The sequence below is a fragment of the Urocampus carinirostris genome, chromosome 6 (genome assembly GCF_059441175.1).
Source record: "Urocampus carinirostris isolate Australia breed hairy pipefish chromosome 6, RoL_Ucar_1.0, whole genome shotgun sequence".
In the NCBI taxonomy this organism is placed as follows: domain Eukaryota; kingdom Metazoa; phylum Chordata; class Actinopteri; order Syngnathiformes; family Syngnathidae; genus Urocampus; species Urocampus carinirostris.
Window position 1 is genome coordinate 12,742,222 of NC_142354.1, and position 21,119 is coordinate 12,763,340.

Below are 21,119 nucleotides of genomic sequence, written 5' to 3' on the forward strand. Positions count from 1 at the left end.
TACGATAAGCTCTCTACTGCTATCACAGGTTCGTAACTGTGACTACAGATAAACGCACAGCTTTTGAAGACTGAATGTACTGTACTGTATTTGCATTTTAGCTTTACTCAAAATACTATTTTTCCTTCTTTTCTTATTTCTCAATTCAGTTTTTATGTATTTTTTTCGAAGTAAATAGGCAAATAAATAGGAATGTTTTATTATCTAGGTCAATTGACTAGGATTTAGGGTTTTTTTTGTATTTCCTGCGACACGAATGAATAAATGATTAAATTTGATGAATGTATTTCTACATTATGAAGGTAAAAAATATAAATGGGAAAATAGTTTTTTGTATTTTCTGTAAAATAAATACATATTTCCTTTAAAAGATAAGTGACTAGAAGGGGGAAAAGAGTAGCTAGAAAGGCAAAAAGTGACCTAAAAAGTCAACTGAAACCTAAAAATGTAAAATAAAAAAATAAAAACAAGTAGCTATATTTGAAAAGGTATCTATATAGCTTGTCGAACATTAAACGAGGTAGTTTGATAATTGGCTAGAAAAGTAAAGAGGTAAAAGAATAAAATAAGGCAGGAACGAGAGAGCTAGCAAAATGGTTAAAGAGGTAGTTTGACAGTTAGCTAGAAAGGTGAAGCGGTAAACATTTGAAATCGGGGTTAGATAGATAGCAAAAAATTCAAAAGGGCAGAGACAGACCCCAGTCAGTAAGGTTTGGTCAGAACATCTCTAACGTCATCACTTTCAGCACGGGCAGTGTCCAGAGCCCCCTGCTTTTCACCCTAATGACGAATCCCAAGGTCAGCCACAAACCACATTGAGAAGTTTGCACAATGGTGGGCCTCATCAGGATGATACTGACCTGGCTTACAGAGAGAAGGTGAAGCAGTGGGTGGTCCTGAATGTTGACAAAATCAAGAAAAAAGTACAGCCATTCTCATCAACAAGGTTGTGGAGTTGGTCAGTAGCACAAAGTTCCTAGGGGTGCATATCACAGACAAACTCACCTGGTCTGTGAACACTGTATCACTGGTGAAGAGGGAACAGCAGCACCTGTACTTCCTGCGGCGGATGAGGAGAACCCACCTAACCCAACCCAACAACCTGACTAACTGTGTTTCTGTGTGGTGTGGAGACTGCAGTGCCTCCGCCTGGAGCAGTATAAGGAGGGTGGTGAGGACAGCGGTGAAAATCATAGGGACTTCTCTCCCCATTCAGGACATTGGGCATAAGCGCTGCCTATCCCGAGCCACAAACATCATTAGGGACCCCCTTTCACCCCCATCGTGGACTGTTCCCTCGGCAAGCCTCTGGGATGTGGTACTCCAGTGTGCGTTGCAGGACCACCAGGTTCTACAACAGCTTTACCACCCTGGCGATTAGACTTTTAAACGGTCAATCCCATATATATCAAGCCTACTAGGATTGCTTTTGCACATCTGTTTTAATTAAAAAAACAATAATAATATTTTTTAAAATTCTATTTTTACTGTATAGTTAACACATTTACCTGACTGCCCATTTTGCACATCTGTTCAGATGCTCCTTATATTAATATATTTGCGGAAATTGTGCGAGCCAGATTATCAACATTTCGTTCTGTATTCATGTGTACAAGTATAACAAATGAAGTATATTTCTATATCTCTATATAGCTAAAAAGTGATATAAAAAGCTAGATAGGTAGCTGGAAAGAACGTAGCTTGATAACTAAAAAAGTTGAATGTGAGTTAGAAAGCATGCCATAAAGGTAGCTCGATGGCTTTGTAAAAGGTAGCGAGCTAGCTTTCTAAAAAGTAGCCAGATAGCTAGCCAGATAGCTAGACAAAAGGTAGCCAGATAGCTAGCTAAAAAAGAGCCAGATAGCCAGCCAAAAGGTAGCCAGATACCTATCTAAAAATAGCCAGATAGCTGGCCAAAAGGTGTCTTGATGGGTAGTCAGAAGGTAGCCAGATAACTGGCTAAAATGTAGCCAGATAGCTAGCTAAAAAGTAACCAGATAGCTAGCCAAAAGCTATCCAGAAAATTAGCTAAAAAGTAGCCATATAGCTAGCCAAAGGTATCCAGATAACTAGCCAAAAAGTAGACAGACACATAGCCAAAAGGGAGACAGCTAGCCAGAAGGCGGCCAGTTAACTAGCTAAAAGGTAGCCAGATAACTAGCTAAAAAACAGCTAGATAGTTAGTCAAAAGGTAGCCAGATAACTAGCTAAAAGCAGCTAGATAGCTAGCCAAAAAGTAGCCAGATAACTGGCTAAAAGTAGCCAGATAGCTAGCTAAAAAGTAGCTAGATAGCTATCCAAAGGTAGCCAGATAACCAGCTAAAAAGTAGCCAGATAGCTAGCCAAAAGCGAGCCAGATATCTAGCCAAAAGGTAGCCATAGAGCTAGCCAAAAGGTAGCCAAGCAGTGTTCCATTTAAGCTGCGCGCGTGCGCAATTGCGCACTGCTCGCACATTCTCTGCACACGAGAAAATCTAGCCGGCGCACAAAAATGAGGGCTCAAAATTACTAATTAAAAAGCGACTTAAGTCAAAGTTACAGTGCATGAAGGTAAAATTACACGGGTTCCCCTGAAGTCGTGTCCTAAATGCGGTACAGTATTTTGAAGTCGAGTCAGAGTAAAACGAAGTTGAGTAAAGTTCGTAGAGTTGGTCTAGAACCGGCTTCTTCGGCTCGGTTCACAAAAAAGAACCGTCTCTTTCGGGTCCTAAACGGCTCTTCAGGTTGTTTTTGCTTCTTTGATCCCAACATGACCAAATATTGTGTAAAATTATGCAAACAATGACTTAAAGGAAGGGGTAAATAGAAGAAAACAGAAAAAAATACCAAAATGAAAAAGTAGTGAAAAGCTGAGAAAAAAAGAAGGAAAAATTTAGAAAAAAAGCCAGAAAAAAGGAAAAGAAAGAAATGTAGGATAAAAGTAAACAGAGAAAAAAAAAAGAAAAAAGTAACAGCTCAGAAAAAATAAACACAACTAGATTTTTTTTAAAGGAATTTTAAAAAAAGTAGAAAAAACGGAAAAATGAAGAAAAAGTTTGTGTTGCATTCAAATAATTTCCAATTTTATCAAGTGAATCTTGTTGCCAACATTGTACTTCCACTAAAAAATGTGATTAAGTACAGTTCTGTATCTTGCAATCGATTAAATAAACCCCCCAAAATGTTAATATTATGCGACAAAATATATCAAGAAATAAATAGAAATGGATATCTTGTGAAAGAATTGTAAGAACAAACGACGTTTGTAGGCCGTACAACCTTTGCAATAGTACATGAGTCAATTCATTCAAAAGAGAAAAATAATTTTGCATTGCCGGAAACTCAGCAAAATGTAACTTGATGTCAAGTTTTGGACATGTTTGATAATTCATTATCTTGCCACACTTGGGATTATGGTTGCTCACTGTTGTTTCAAGCGTTGCTCACCGACTTTGTGTGAATGCTCAGACCCGTGGAAAATTAGAGGGAACATTGTAGCCAAGTAGATAGCCATAAGGTGGCCAATTAACTAGCCAAAAACATAGCCGGATAACTAGCTAAAAAGTAGCCAGTTAGCTAGCCAAAAGGTAGCCAGAAAGCTAGCTAAAAAGAGCTTGCTAAAAAGTAGCCAGATAGCTAGCCAAAAGGTAAAACATTTAAAAGGTAAATGATATAGATAGATAGATAGATATATCTTTTTTTGTTTTTTATTGTTTGTATGATACATGCTGTTTTAATTACGGCAACATTTTCACCCAAATAGGATTTTGATTGACAAGAATTGTCCTTTTACGGTACCTGAGATTGCAACAACATAAAAGCATCTAAGAGGTTCTAATGCACACGGGTTTTCGAATAAAGAAGCTCCATATTTTGCTGACTACGAATTCTTTAGGGCAACGTCGGTAATGGATCCCAAAACGCTCTCGTGGGGGATGCACACTTGCACTTAGGAGGATGCGTCGAAGCAAAACACTCTCATTAGACGCCGTGCATATTTGTGCACTAAAAGCAAGAGGGAACTTTTTTTTTTTAGCTCCGGAAAGAAAAACATGTTTTGGAAATGTGCATACACGGTAAACACGGTATGCATAGATTTGAGCAAAAATAGATGATAAGGCAAAACATCCAGGATATGAATTGATAAGACTATACAGAATCGGTCACTAGCTTTAATAATTGATTATTTGTTTTACTTCTTATTTGATAGGAAAAGCAGTGAATGACAAAATGATATGATTAGAAATACAAACGCAATCAAGTACGGAAATAAATACTGTTACTCCTGCAGATTGTTTCGCTTATTTTAGGTATTTTCTTTATTATTCTTCTGTATTTTTTGTCCAATTTGATTTCCATTGTTTCAAATTTTATTTTAATATTATTACATATACTGTATTTTTATTTTTATCAGCTCCATCTAAGATATTTTCATTTTACTACATGTAAACAATATTATCATATATCATTTTTTCCAGCTACGCATTATTTATTTTTTCTTCTTTCTAATTTTTCACTCCACAGTAATTTATTTAAATATTATCATTTTATATCATTTTTTCCAGCTCCATATTATGTATTATAGTTTTTTCTCATTTTACTATACCTAAATATTATTATTCTATAAGATTAAAATTCCATAATGGTTATTAGCTTATGTATACATACACATTATATATATATATATATATATATATATATATATATATATATATATATATATATATATATATATATATATATAATCAGTTATTCTTAACGTAATTCCTATTTTTCCATATTCAAAAATTATTATTATTATTAATATTCTAATGTCATGTCTTGTCTTTCCATTTTCTACTATATTTTCTCCTTTTTGTAGTAAAATAAGAAAAATATTTGAATTAAAAACAATATTTACTTATATATATATACATATATATATATATATTTTTTTTAAATTATTCTTAAGTTTATTTTATTTTTTCCAGCACCATATCAGATATTTTTACTTGATTTATTATTTTACTATATTTAAAGTAGTATCATTTTATTAAGATGATTATTCAATATTCAATATGATCACAACTATCCATGTTAGATACTTTTAGTCATTTTATTTACTATTTTTCCCTTTTCACTATGTTTTCTCTTTTTTCTTGTAAAATTAGAAAATTCATTAATCAGAATTATGAAACAATATTTGCGGCGAGGGGCGTGGATGCGGGTAAAATAAGGAAAATTATAACTGATGTTTGACTTTTTTTCCTCATTTTGAATAACAGGGCAGCACAGCGGCGCAGTGGTTAGCGCGTGTGCTGCACAGTTCTGAGGTTATGAGATCGAATCTTCCTGTGTGGAGTTTGCATGTTCTCCCTGTGCTTGCGTGGGTTTCCTCCCACATTCAAAAAACATGCATGTTAGATTAATTGGCCGGTCCAGATTGTCCCTAGGTGTGAATGAGCGAGCGAATTGTCTGTCCCTGTGTGCCCTGAACTGGCTGGCAACCAGTTCAGGGTGTCCCCTGCCCACTGCCCCAAGACAGCTGGGATGGGCTCTGGCACCTCCGCGACCCTACTGAGGATAAGCGGTGCAGATAATGAATGAATGCATGAATGTTGAAAAAAAGTATTTTAGATAAGCAGATCATCCAAAACAAGAACCTTTCTCTTGGAAAAGTGTTTGTTTATAGTGATTAAAGACAGAAACTGACATGCTGGTTTGCTAGTTTAAGATCAGGTAATTGTGTAATTTTGTAACTGTAATCCTGTGCAGTCCTTTGAGACATTTTTGTGATTAAGGGCTATATAAATAAATTTGACTTGACTTGACTTGTATCTGTTGACCAAAAGTCAGTCAATATTTTCTTGGTTAACAGGAAGTTTTAACCAAATGGAATCATAAAAACCACATTCATCAGCTGCGAAGGCAGGATAAATAAAATTGTTATCGAGTCGACATGTTGAGGAAAAAAAAACTTTGTCTGGGTGGGCGGAGAGAAAAGCTAATGTGCAAAGATGCACTCCAAACAGCCCATCAATCGGATTAGCAGTGGAAACTCCCTCTAAGAGCATTTCCCGGCAAATCCTTCCTCTTCTTTTGTTTTTATCACCGACATAAGCAGCAGGGAGAAATTCTCAAGTGCAATTTTATTTTCACATGCAAATTTGCATCGCATTCTTCCTCCCTGCCGGGGGCGATTTTAGGTTCAGAGCTTTGGGGGGGCTGAGCAGTGAGCACCCAGAGTGTCTGGATGGTCAAAAACAGTTTTTTCATTTAACTTAAAGTGATACAACATGTAAATTTCAATTAAGATAACATTCTAATTAAAGGATTTTTAATTTTAAAATGACATTTTTTTATCAATTGAATGTTCCTTTTTAATTGAATTATGACACTGTGGGGCTTCCATAGCATACTCTCACCGTCATACACCGGAGCCTCCACAGACTCCGCCGCGATGCCGCTAGTGACACTTGCGGAATGAAAGAGGAGCAGGGAGGGAGGCAACAACGGTACTAGGAATAAAACGGACTAAACCACTTCAATTTATATCTACATTTTTTCCATTTCACTATATTTGAATGATATTTTTTTTCTATAAATAATATTTTTTTCTAGCTCCAAATGAGAAATTTTTAGAATAATTCTTATTTTTCTATATTTAAAAATAATATTATTTCATTAATATGATTATCTATTAATCAATATGATAAAAAAATATCCTTGTTAGATACTTTCACTCAAACTTCAATTATGATAATATTTCAATTGAAATATTTTGCTTAAGTGTCTTTTTAATTTTAAAAGAACATGTTTTCATGAATTTAATGTTAATATTAAGGCAATTGTTATGAAGTAAAATTTTACTTTTTTAATTGAATTATGACACTTTGGGCCTTCCATTGAAGACTCTCACTGTAATACACCGGAGCCTCCACAGACTCTGCTTCTATGCCGCAAGTGACACTAACTGAATGAAAAAGGAGCAGGGACGGGGCGACAACGATACTGGGAATAAAATTGACTTAACCATTTCAAGGCCATGGAGTATTTTGGGTGCTGCCATGTTCTCATTTTTGTTTCACTTTTTAGATTTGAGTCAGCATTTTCTATTATATTTAAGCCTACCCTGTCCTTTATGAAAGAAAAGAGAGTTTTAAAAATGCTATAATTTGTGGGGGTGCTTTGGTTTAATTTTAGGGTGCATGAGCCCTTGCTGTTTGCCTTTTTTGCCTTCTGTTTTTTTCCTTCTGTTTAAACTCATTAGAACCTTGTATATGATACTCAGTGTAAAAAAAAAATGTCAATCAATCAATCGAAATGTTCAAGGAAATTTGTGTCTTAATCATTGAAATCAAAAAACAAAAAGCAGAAACAAAAACAAAAAGGTTCGGTTATAAAAATCAATCATTTGTTATGAAAATAGATCATTTGTTTCTCATAAAGGAGAAAGAAAAAGATCAAATGTAATCGTAAAAGAATAATAAAAATGTGTTTACATTGACAAAGTCTTGATAAAGACCCACCTGAAACATTTCTAACATACATTTGTGATTTCATTGAAGTTTTAAAGTTTTGTGTGATTGTTTTTCTTTTTGTTTGTTTTGGGGTGGAAGAGAAGGGTATAGTTGTTTAATGTATCAAAAGCACATTCGATGTTCAAAATATTTTTTTACTTTTGTGATTGGTATCTTGCTCTTAATAATTTGTTTTTGATTAACAAAATATTTTGCAATGAAATACTGGCACCTATGAGTTGACATATTTTTTTTAATAAGCCATAATATTATTTTAACCATTTATTTTTGCAAAGAATTTTGGAGTAGAAGATTCCCTTTTCCATTTACAATAATAAAGACACAATTTTCTTCTTATAAAATAAAACACTTACGTAAAGGGACAATTTAAAAACTGATGAGCTGATAAAACATAACTGTTATACAGTAATACCTTGATTTTGTGGTTAATCTGTTCCATAACCCATCCATTAATTTTCTGCACTGCTTATCCTCAGTAGGGTCGCGGGGGAACTGGAGCCCATCCCAGTCATCTACAGGCAGTGGGAAAGGGACACCCTAAATTGGTTGCCAGCCAGTCGCAGGGCACACAGAGACGGACAACTCGCCTGCTCATTCACATCAAGGGACAATTTGGAACGGCCTATTAACCTGATATGCATGTTTTGCAGAGTGCCCGGAGGAAACCCACAAAAGCATGGGGAGAACATGCAAATTTTGCTCAGAAAGGCAGGTAGCTAGATTTGATATCAGAACTGGGCCACGGAGGCGCTAACCACTCAACCCTGTACCGCCTTGACCACCCGTATTGAATTAATTTACGCTAAGTAGATTTAAGCAGGTCTACGTCTAAAGGCATAAATGATCGTCTAATAATGGCACAGTAATACATTTATTACAGTATTTCATACACATACAAGTATTTCAAAATATATATATGCAAATGGAGTGAGATTGACCACTCACTGCTGTGCATCAGTGGGAAAGTTTACACACAGGCTATAATCAGACATGAAACAGGATATTTCTAGTATTCCGATTAGTGATTAAAATGCCATGTAAACACACATATGAATTAGATTAAGGTTTTAGTCCGATTGGGAGTACTTTGATTGAATTGGTTGGGTTAGCCCTTTTATTTTCCTAATACTTGTGTATATTTAAGCATTGGAGTAATTTGCTAGTGCAATGTGCAGTTTTCCGGGATAAGCACTCTGGATATTGTGGTACAGAGACAAATGATACATGCCAATTCCAGCTTATTTGCTGAAAAGGGCATTAAGTGTATTAATTGATTTCTCCAGGACATTAGTCCATCCATTTTCTTCCGCTCATCTGGGGTCGGGTCACCCAGACCACCAGTCCCCGGGGCCACCTGCCGGTGCGACATGCCCGTAACAGCTCCTGAGCGAGGTGTCCAGGAGGTATCCTTATCAAATGCCCGAGCCACTTTGACTGGCTCCTCTCAATGCAGAGGAGCAGCGGCTCTACACTGAGTCCCTCCTATAGGACTGAGCTTCTCACTTCATCTCTAAGGGAGAGCCCATCAACCCTGCAGAGGAAAGTCATTTCAGCTGCTTGTATCCGGGATCTTGTTCTTTCGGTCATGACCCAAGGTTCATGACCATAGGTAAGGCTAGGAACGTAGATCAGACGGTAAATCAAGTGCTTTACCTTTCGGCTCAGTTCTTTCTGCACCGCGAAAGACCGGTGCAGGGTCCGCATGACAGCAGATGCTGCACCGTCTGTCAAACTCCCGTTCCATGCTACCCTCACTCGTCAACAAGACCCCAAGATACCTGGACTCCTCCACTAGTAGCAGGATCTCTTCCCATTCCTGGAAGCAGCATGCCACCCTTTCCATCTGAGAACCATGGTTTGGGATTGGAGGTGCTGATCTTCATCCCGGCCGCTTCACACTCGGCTGCGAACCGCCACAATGAGAGCTGAAGATCGCGGCTTAAGCAGGCTAACAACACCACACCATCTTCAAAAAGTAGACCGGACCGGCATCTTCCCCCACCATTGGAGCCAGGTTACCACCTGGTGGTGATCAATTGACAGCTCCACCCCTCTCCTCACTTGAGTGTTCAAAACATGCTGCAGATGAAACGACTACAAAGTCGATAATCGTACTGCGGCCTAGGGTGTCCAGGTGCCAGGTGCACATAAAGACAGCCTTATGTTTGAACATGGTGTTTGTTGTGGACAAGCCATGACCGGCACAGAAATCCAATAACAGAACACCCCTCGTTCTTCCCGAACATACCCCTCTAGGTCTCACTGTTATAGCCCACATTACCATTGAAGTCCCCTAGCAGTACAAGGGAGTCCCCAGGGGGTGCGCTCTCAAACACACCCTCCAAAGAATTGCTGTTTTGTGCATAAGCACAAAAATGGTTAGCACCTGTTCCCCCATCCAAAGTCAAAGGGAGGCTACCCTCTCGTATACCGGGGTGAACGCCAATGTACAGGCACTGAGACGTGGGGCAACCAAAATGCCCACACCCCCTCTGCGCCACTAGCCACGGGCAACCCCAGAGTGGTAGAGAGTCCAACCCCTCTCGAGAGGACTGCTACCATAGCCCAAGCTGTGTGTAGAGAAGAGTCCAACTATATCTAGTTGAAACCTCTCAACCTCACACATCAACTCGGGCTCCGCCAAAAAGGTGATATTTTCTCCAGGACATGTATATTTGATTTTCTTACCTCAACGTCACAATTCTATCCATCCATATATAGTGTAAGTCGATGCTTTTGAGTTGCCTTGTATGAGTGCATCATATAAACACAAAAGGTGCAGAATTGGAATGAAAACAAACAAACACAAAATTAAGTTGATATTGTTGAGTGACATACATAAAATCATCCTTTATCTAATGTTGAAAGCTAAACGCGAAAACTATGTCTATTTGCGTAACAATGTTGCTTCTTTGCCTTTATAATCGGAATACTCCCAAACCCCATGAAAGTGGAGTGATTTGTTTGTCTCGTTACAATTCATTCCAATTGGTCCAGAAATGTCATATTTGGTTTTCACTCGGATTATTGTGTGCATGTAAACGTACCCATTGAGGAAAAACTATTCAAAACCATCAGCGGAACTTCTCTAATGGAAAATATGACACAACGTGCATTAATTGAACAAAAAATATCCAATGAGGCCTCCTTTTTTAATTTACATTTGCAAAAGTTCCTGCTTATTGGTAGTGTTAACGTATTCAAATCTCCAAGATGTGCAAAATAGCGACCTCTCACGACCTCATAGTGCAAATGGGAACAACGATGATGAGGATGATGGCCAGCACAACAGCGATCAGTGCAAACAACTTGCAAGCTTTGGCCCGACGGAGTCCGGCTTCTTTTCGCCTGAGTAGCGCGTCATAACCAGGAGTGTAGACATCATCCATCCAGAACTCCGTGTTGTTGGGGTTTAGAGAATCGCGGGCCTGTGAGACAACAGGAATTTACAAATAATCTATGAATGTGGCAGAGGGGCCACGCCAGGAGGAGAAATAACTATTAATAGATTTGATTTTAGGTACAGTGATACAGTGTCTCGATCCAATACATGAAATAGGTTTAGAAAAAGTACAAATTCAAGCAAATAACATAGTATGTCCTTTTTTATGCAATCAATTTTGATAAAATGTATTGAAGAACTCAAAATGCAAAAAGTTTTGCGTGTTATTACATTTTTGTAGCGAAACACTGAGTATTGTATTGTAATGCCTAGTATTTTGTGGTCAAGAGGGACCAGAAGCCCCATCAATATCTAAACATTCACAAAGTAGATCCCATTTTTAACATGTGCTCTGCCGTCCCCGGTTCACAGCATTAGTTGACCAGAAATAATGGATAAGTGCTGCACGGGAGCTGTTCATTTTAAGCGGAAAGAACGGGAAAAAAACTGCCAAGCACGGCACAATTTTTTTCTCTCCGTTTCCCATTCTTAGCAATAGTTGACTGTGGATAATGGATCAAAGCCAAAACATTGCAGTTATTACAAAGTGGGCCACAATGTCACGCTTCAGCACCCCGAACCGAAAAAATAAATGCGCTCTGTCGGACCCCTGCTCTCATCAATAGTCGACAGGTGATAATGGATTGCAGCTAGAACTTTGCATTTTACTTTATTCGGGCCAGAATGGCATGCCTCTAAACAAAAGTGCCTTCTTCTCACTGCAATATGGGACTTGGGATAGTGGGTCGTGGCCGAACTAGTACGGTTCATTTAGGTGGAAATAACAGCAAATAAGGAAGAGTCAGGCCTGACCATAATGCGTTCTGCCGGTTCCAGCTTGCACCAAATGCTATTGGGGATACTCCCAGCTCGCAAAAATAACGGATCTTGACCATACAAGTTTATTTTATTTTACGTGGAAATAATGGGAAAAAAGAGCAGCCAGACTTGACAAAAATGCGTTCTGCCAGTTCCAGCTGGCAGCAAATGCTATTAGGAATAACAGATATCAGAATGTTTTTTTTACCAGTTGCATGAACTGGTCTGAGAATGTGCAAAATCCTTGTCCCAGGTTTTATGAACTGTGTTGGTACTGTAGTGTAGAGTAAGAACGACAATGAGCTAAATTGATTAGGAGAAGAAGTGTCCAAAGCTTTTCAGGAGATGGGTGTCCGACAAGCATTTGGCTTCTTTCGGTCATCCCTTTTTCTTTTTGGGTTATTTGTTAATCTTTTGGAAGTGATGTTTGTGGCAACAGAAAATATAAATGTGAAAATTCAAAGAGTAACTTGGATGTACCTGTGAATCCAAAGGGGAGGCTCGCGCTTCTCTGTCGTCGACGGTCCACACGGACCTTCCTCTGCCTTCTGCCAGTCTGGGGTCCACAATTTTCCCGGCGGAAAGACCACCAGTCAAGCTGCTTTCTTTATTAGCGAACAAAGACGAGCCAAAGACTTGCTCCACCAAGCTGGAGGACTTCTGGGAGAGAAGCTTGCCGGATTTGCTCGATTGGTCATCCTGGAAAGAGAATTGTTGTTTTCGCATCATAGAGAAGGATTGTCATCTAAAATTGCACAATTTTGAAATTCGAGAACTTTTTGATGACTGCATTTTTGAAAAAAGACTCTCATTTCGAGTATGGGAGGTACCAACCAGAAAGAGTGGTGGAACTACGCGCACCAGGGTCCATTCTCCATTCTATATTAGATCAGACATTTTTCTCACAGTTTTCCTCTTTTCCCTCCCCTGATCACCACCATAAAATCCACTGAAAAACAATAAATTCTCAACACATGTTGTCAGACTGAAGATCTCTCACAAACAAACTACCCTCCTAACTGCACGTGTGTGCGATTGCACACAAGAAAATCTATCCAGCGCATAAAAATCATGGATCGAAATTGCAAAATGTATCCATGGGCAAATTCAGCCAGAATTACAGTGCATGCAGGTGAAAACAACAGGGGTTCTCTCTGCCGTGTGTTTTAAACATGGTATTTTGAAGTCTGTGTCAGCAATAAATTGAGTAAACGAAAATAGTCGTGCATGTGAGCTCGAGTTCTTGTGCCAAGGAGACTAGATGGGCGACGGGGGCAATAGAGTAAATTCAGAGCTATGGCCTTTTTGGCTCGGCACCCAAACGGCTCTTCAGATTGTTTTTGTTGCTTTAATCCTGTCATGATTACTGATGCGAGGCACCTGAGTCTGCTCTTTTGGCACCAAGGGCCTCGGACGCTGATTGGCTGCTCATCTCTTTTTAAACCCCCGTCTTTCTGTCAATGAGTGTCAGTCCGTCAGCGAACCTCAGCCCTGCGCTAGGCAAGCCCTTTAGACCCTGACTATCCTGTCCTGATTCCTGTTTGACTCCCGGCTCCGACCCCTTTTCTGAACTCGATTACGTTTCTGCTCCTCTGTCCCGGCCATCGACCTGTTCTTCCCCCGCTCTCGACACTGCCTTCGCTCGCCACGGAAGTGCTACTTCTGCGTTCCGAGCGATTTGCTACCCGTGACTGACAATCGCCGGATCGTGGGCGCAAGCCTTTTCCTCCTTCTAAATAGAACTGAGAAAAACAAACGCAAGTGGGTCCTGTCTCCGTTTCTGGTCTCTGACAAATCCATATATCACCAATTATGATGTAACATTATGCAAAATGACTTGAAAAGGGGGATAATAGAGAAAAAAAGAAGCCAAAAACGAAAAAAGGAAACAAAAGAAGGAAAAAAATAGATTGAAAAGGAAAAAAAGAGAAAAGAGAAAAACAGCAAGAAGAACGAGGAAAAAGCATGGAAAAAGGAAACACGGTGAAAGAATGAAAGAAAACATGTAAACATATAAGAAGAAAAAAACGGCGGCTAAAATATAATTTCAGTCAACAAGGGATAATGGATTGCAGCCACAACTTTCACACTCTGCCTTGTGTTCGGCTGTTTCACTTTCGATTTTTTTGTCCAAAATACGCAGAAATACTTGAACCTTCGGGTCAGACCATTCAGTATCAAGACATACTGACGAACAATGTTCTAGACACAGTGACAACGTTTAATTGGCACCAGAGCTGGATACCGCAACAAAACAACGACCATAAACATTGCACAAATCAAACAAAGGGGTTTGTTACAAATTACAAATTAATGCAGAGGAACAAGGAAAAAGTTCTGGAATGGACATTTTGGTCTCCAGACTTGAATATTATTGAAAATATGTGGTGATTTAAAGCCGTTTGTCCATGCTCGGAAACCAGCGAACATAACTGAACTTGAGATATTTTGTAAAAAAAATGGTCAAAAATTAATTTCAACAAGAATCCTGACCCGTGCAGCACGGCACAGTTCTGATGTCATGAGATTGAACCTTCATGTGTGGAGTTTGCATGTTCTCCCCGTGCTTGCGTGGGTTTCCTCCGGGCACTATGGTCCAAAAACGTGCATGTCCGGTTAATTGGCCGGTTCAAATTGCCCCTTGGTGTGAATGAGCGAGCGAATTGTCTGTCCCTGTGTGCCCTGCGACTGGCTGGCAACCAGTTCAGGGTGTCCCCTGCCCACTGCCCAAAGATGGCTGGGATGAGCTCCAGCACCCCCGTGACCCTATTGAGGATAAGCAATGTAGATAATGGATGGATGGATGTTTGTCTATTTTATAGTTTTTAGAGTATGTTTTATATTTATATCCAATCGAAAGAGCAGCTTCAGCGACAGACTGCTGTCACAGTCTTGTTCCACGGACAGACTGAGGAGATCATTTCTTCCTCACGCCATGAGGCTCTTTAACTCCACCCGGGGTAGTAAAAGCCCACATTAAACCCCATCCCCACTTTTGCATATTACCCTATTTTTATTACAGTGTGCATTTTATTTAGCACAATTTAAATACTCTATATCAACATGTTATATTGGGTATTTCTGTATTATATTTGTTTTATTATATTATTATTTTATCTTCAACACAAGGATACTGCTGGAAGTGTAAATTTTCCTACAGGGATGAATAAAGTATCCATCTATCTATCTATCCATCTTTCTATCTATTGTATTTTCAACTGTTTTAAATACATTTTACCATATTTATTGTAATTCTATATTTTAGATTTTTTTTTAATTAAAATAATTATTAAAGGGCAGCACGGCGGCGCAGTGGTTAGCGCTTGTGCGGCACAGTTCATGTCATGGGAACCTGTCATGGGTTCAAATCCAGCTCCAGACTTCCTGTGCGGAGTTTGTATGTTCTCCCCGTGCTTGCGTGGGTTTCCTCCGGGCACTCCGGTTTCCTCCCACATTCCAAAAACATGCATGTCAGGTGAATTGGCCGGTCCAAATTGTCCCTAGGTGTGATTGAGCGAGTGAGTTGTCTGTCCCCGTGTGCCCTGCGATTGGCCGGCAACCAGTTCAGGGTGTCCCCTGCCCACTGCCCGATGATTGCTGGGATGGGCTCCAGCACCCCCGCGACCCTACTGAGGATAAGCGGTGTAGCTAATGAGATGAGATGAGATAATTATTAAATAAAATCCTGAACCTTTTTTTTGTTTTGTTTTAAACTACATTGTAATTTACCCCCAAAGAAAGTTGTTTTTTCAGACGATTTTGTCATTTTTTGGATACATTTTTATTACCTTTTCACTATTCTTTAAATAAAAATGATATAATCGGAAAATGTATTACATGCATTTATTTTATTTTTCAGTCATTTATTTTTTGCTTTCTTGGGTTTGGAAATAAAATGTATGCCTAAATAGGACAATTTGTCTTGTGATTAAGGGCTATACACAAATAGACATGATTTGACTTAGCATGCGTCTCAATGGAGAAAACCCCTTTTTCAGTGGGAGTGATTCGACTCTCGGAGGCAGACCAGGGTTCGGTTTCGATTCGGCTTCACAAGTCCGCCACGTCGAACACGAGCTGATAGTGCTGGCTGGACGGAACAAAGCCACGTCGAGACCGAAAGGAAAATAAGCGGGCAGGCGGTCGGGTGTCGGCTGTTTCCCGGTCCTGGTGGGTGATGGCGGAGTGAGCGGACATGGCTTCGGCCGTGTTCGAGGGCCGGTCTAAATTGTCCCTAGGTGTGAATGAGCGATTGAGTTTTCTGTCTCTGTGTGCCCTGGCAACCAGTTCAAGGTGTCCCCTGCCCACTGCCCAAAGATAGCTGGGATGCGCACAAGCACCCCCGCGACCCTGCTGAGGATAAGCGGTGCAGATAACGGATGGGTGGAAGAATCCCGACCCACATTGGAAGCTATAGAAAAGCGTTTAGAGGCTCTCATTTCTACAAAAGTAGGATCTACTAAATATTGTTACCATACTGATCATATCTGTCAGAGTGCCCAAATGTATGCACTTTTGTTTAAGTAATTATTGCACATATACTGTGGATCTTATAAACTTCATTTCACTTCTCAAATATCTCTATGGTGTTCTGCTGAATAATGTATTTACCTGACATTTTTTATTTGAAAAGACCAATGATTTATAAAAATGAATAATTTAAAAATGTTTAGAGGCAGCCAAAGTTTGTCTTACAACTGTATCAATCACTTAAAATATTGTCTAGTCCAGTGTAGTATGATATAGATTAATAAACACACAGACGTGTTACCGATTAATACTTCACCTGCCCACTTTTCCCATGGGAAGACTTGCCACTTTTAATTTTTGAGAAGGACACCATCCAGTCTTTTGCCATACTCGACACGTTCCCTTGCTTGCCATCAGACGCCCCTTTCTCCTTGAGCTCGTTTTTTGAACCCCGAAGCGACATGGCATCTCTGTTCCCGTCTTTCTCGATCTGTTCCCCGTGTGTGTTCCATCGGTTCCAGTCCAGACTATTGGTGCTGGTTGCGGGAAACAGATGCTCCGACACCGACAGGGGCTGAGGTTCGGAAAACTCTGAAGGCGTGACAGGATGGCTCATGAAGGAGGAGATGCCGCTGAGGGGCTCCAGCCATCGGCCGCTGCTGCTTTGCCCGCTGTCGACTGCCGGCTGGGGGATTTTTTCGTCCAGCCGCTGCAAAGCAGACAAGACCTGGGAAATCTCGGCTTTGACGTCGTTGAGCGATTCCAGCTGTCGCTCAATCTGGCTCATACGGAGCAGTAGTTTACACACGCTGGCTTTGAGTCCGTCGTCGCTGCTTTCGAGGGAGTGGAAAAGCCTCTGAAGCTGGCCCAGGCGACCCCGTCTGGCCTCCGGGGTGTCCTGGTTGAAACCCCCGTCACTAGGGTGCAGGACCCCTGTGGAGCCGCACATGCTTATATCGTCTAAAAATCGGAAGATGGCGCTGATATCGTCGTCAGCCAAGTCCGGATCATCTAAAGATGTCATGAAGGATAGGCGGTCGGCATGGACCAGGCTACGGAGACGCCTGGTGTCCGGAGGGTCAGTCTGGGTACCTGTAGCTCTCATCCCATCAAATGACATGTCCCCAATCTCGCCACCTAAAGAACCCCCCATTCGGCTTATCGGAGGCCTGGATCTTCTTGGCAGTTTCACGCCTCGGGTTTCCAACACCATCCCGGCTGGACTGATACGGTCCTCCAGGCTGTGACTCTTGTTACTCCAGATGGGCCTCTGGCCCCTGGGAGGTTGCAAGTGTTTGGGGGATCGGTCCGGGTTGGTCCCGGGGCCAAAGTACGTGGAGTCCTGCAGGTCATCCATACTTTCGTGTTTGGTTCGATCCTCTGCAGACTGCTGAACCGGCGAGGGTGAAGGATAAGGGTTAGGGATCATCTCAAAGCTGTGATTGTCCAAGCCTTTGTCTCCTTTCGGACTGGGAGACTCACTGTTGACGGTCACCTGTGGGATGAGAGGTGGCTGATTGTGGAAGTCTTTTTTAAAGATGTTCCTCTTCTGGTCGATCGACGACTCCTGTTCAGTTTCAAAGACCTCAACAGGAGCCGAGTCACCACTTGACTCGCTGTCAGTTTCCAAAGGTAGGTAAATATCCTTCATTGCCTGGCTAGGGTATTGCCCAGTGGAGTACAGAAGGGTTGTATGAGGCAAGTCGAAGGACACAGCCCTTGTCCTGATGGGCGGGGGTGATACAAAAGAAATAGGATCAGGAGGGAGGCTGCCTCGTTTGCGTCCTGAGTAATTGGAATGTGGAAAGAGCAAGTTCTTATCAACCGGGTTTGCGCTGGAATCGGACTGAGTGCGAATCCGCTGCCTGGTCGGAACGTTAAGCTGGTGCATCCCAGGGAGACTTGGACCTAGTGACTGGTCAACAGGAAGGACCGGTTGAACTCTCATTGGTTGGCTGTCGTCCGCCGCCCCACCCGTCATCTGAATGAGATTGAAGATCGTCACGATATCGGCCGCCACGCCTATCGGCGACAGCCCCTGTCCCCTGGTGGAAACCCGCTCCCGGAAGAGAGTGGCGGGAAAACAAGGGTCGCGGCTAGCAGCGGTGAACAACAGACTCCTGAGTTCGATGAGATGTTCCAGATCAAAGCGGGTGCTGACCATGCGGCAGAGGTCCTGAAAGGTTAACCACTGACGCATGTGGGTCAGTTCCTCGAGGATCCCCAAGAGGACCCCAGGGTATTCCTGCTGCAGGTGAGCCATGGTTGAACATCTGAGAAGTAAAGCACAAGTTAGAATGAAGACAGAATTTGTATTCACAGATATCTATCCCCACCACTGGCCCCCTAAAATATATTTCTTCTACAGTATCGGCATTCCCATTCCCACAATTGACCTCTAAATCTTGCAATATCAACTCAACCTCATTTATATAGGTAATCAATGACAATAAAAACAACTTTATTCTATACTCAAAGAAGAAAATGGAGGAAGTACTGCACAAGACAATAAATTAGGTCAAATGAAACAAGTCGGCGCAAACTAAAATTAGCAGTTCAGTAATAAGCAGTTCAGTAAATAATTAATATAACCCACTGGTGAGTAACATAAGTAACAAATAAGGAATAAGTTTAGGTAGACAAAGACTATAGGAATTATTTCATAAAATCTTGTCGCAAAGAAAAATGTAAACTAAAATTCGCTAAGAATAAAGATCAGCAGGTCAATGAATAGTTAAAATGATCCATTGATAATTAGCATAAGTAACAATTAGATAATAATAAAAATAAATAATTATATATATATATATATATATATATATATATATATATATATATATATATATATATATATGTGTGTGTGTGTGTGTAATATAATTTTTTAAATTTCAAAAAGAAAACACCTGATTGTTAAAGCATATAAAAAACGGCATGTACATCATCATAACACTTGTATTTTCTGTTTTTCAACTAAAAGTAAAAAAATGAAATGACCTGAATGCTTTGTTAATGCATAAATAAAACGACAAGTATTATTTATGCAGACATAATAATTTAGTGTTCTTTCTGTTTAAAATCAATAATTTTAAAAACAAACAAAAAACACCGTAATGATTTGTTACTGCATATACGGTAATTATGTATGCCACAATTGTGCTTTTAGTTCCTCTCTTTTTTCAAAACAAATTGAAAAAATATCATTTAGAGCCGACAGTAAGAAAAAATATTTATATTTTGGTGGAAAAAAGAGCAAATTTAGGAAGCGACCTTATTCTGACGCTATTAAAATAACTCGCTGGCGCAGCCAAGCGTTCCATTTCCGTTCCATTTTACACCTATTTGAGTCACATTTCCTGCAAGGCATAGTAAAAATTTACAAAACAATCATTCCGATATCAGGTCATCATAGATTTAATTGTTAATGTTTCATTAAATACCTTATACCTTCTGGTGCGTTTAAATGCAGTCGGACAAACAAATCTTGTTTACACGAAGACGATACCCACTCACCTGAACGCTTTCAAATCAAACTTCAGCCACTCATGCGTCCATTAAACATGGAAAAAACAATCCAATTAAATCCTCCCCGCATGTTTCCCTTCCTCCTTCAGCTCGTCCCTTGCGTTTATAACTGAAAGAGTCCGCAGCTCAAGCGGGAGAGAAAATTAGAAATCAGGTCATCTTCCCACAAGTCGTTGCAGTCCCCAACGGGACGTCCACATAAAAAAAAAGAAATCCAAAGCAGCCCCCCCAGGCACCGTTGAGTGTCATTAACTACAAAGTCAGTGCAGTTGCTCTCGTTCGAGATGACTTCATTTGTGACACGCCCTTTTCAATGCAGAGGAGCAAGAAGATGCCTTCAAGGTGCTGTACTGATCACGCAAGATGTTGAATGAAAAGATTAAAATTTGATGTCTACTAATTGACGCAATTGCTGGAGTGTCTTTCTCGCTTCTTGTATCCCTCGCGGACTTCGGCATTACTCTGCATTATAAACCATAAAGGGTTGTAGTTAAACTCCATTAGAGCAAAAGAGAGGGCAAAGGCTTTCATCTGAGTGCTTGCACTTTCCTATAATCACAACTGACACGTCTAATTCGAGAGCGCATCAATGAAATGCAAACGTGCAGATATGGTCACAGGATGCGTTTTTCTTGCAACGTCAACACCCATTCTCGAACACAAGTAGTACAAAGTCACAATTTATGAAAGTGTTTTTCAAAAAGTGGGCCTTGAGACCTTGTGTAGAGTGCTGTAGGAAATTGCCCAATATTTTCTTTGGAAAAACAGGAACGCCATTGTTCTATCATGGTTGCCATGGCGCCCAATTGGCCGCACCTGTGTGTGTGTGTGTGTATGTCACGGTTGCCATGGTGCCCGATTGGCCCGCTCGTGTGGCGCCAGCTGCAGCTCGTTGAGAGATTGGCTTTCTGTCTAAATAAAGCTCAGCTCTCTTGCTTCGGTTGTCAGCCCGTCAAACAAACTTCTGCCCCACAAGACGTGGGTTCTGACTCGGTCCTGTTTTCCTGTTGATATTTCCAGTCCGGTATTGTTCCTGTTTATTTTTGTCCTGTTTAATTTCAGGTTCCAGTTTTGTTTCCGTCTGTTTTTGTCATGTTGTCATTTTATCATTTTTTTTCCTGTCTAGTTTATCCTGTTTATTTTTGATATCCTGATTCGTCATGTATCTTGTCTGTCCCATATCAACTCGGGCAATTGGAATCGATCTTGTTGGTCTCTGGCTTCCTGTCTTTCCATTCCAGACCGGCTGCCTAACGTGCATGACTCCCCAATTCCCGTAAAAAAAAAGGCTTGTGTGAGAACGACACGCGATTGGGTCCTGATCCTGTTCCAGTTCTTGACATGTTCAGTATCTTTACTTTTTTCCA

General features: G+C 40.4%; 1 protein-coding gene across 1 annotated transcript; it reads right to left on the reverse strand.

The window, feature by feature from the left end:
• Nucleotides 1-8,210: 8,210 nt before the first annotated feature.
• LOC148363843 (major intrinsically disordered Notch2-binding receptor 1-like) lies at nucleotides 8,211-20,016 on the reverse strand. The gene is made up of 4 exons (XM_088337106.1): nucleotides 19,741-20,016; nucleotides 16,547-18,503; nucleotides 12,241-12,459; nucleotides 8,211-10,927 (listed from the first exon to the last, which is right to left on the reverse strand). Exons 2-4 carry the CDS (start codon nucleotides 18,491-18,493, stop codon nucleotides 10,733-10,735), a joined length of 2,361 nt encoding a protein of 786 aa, XP_088193232.1. The 5' UTR covers nucleotides 18,494-18,503; nucleotides 19,741-20,016; the 3' UTR covers nucleotides 8,211-10,732.
• Between the last annotated feature and the right edge of the window lie 1,103 nt (nucleotides 20,017-21,119).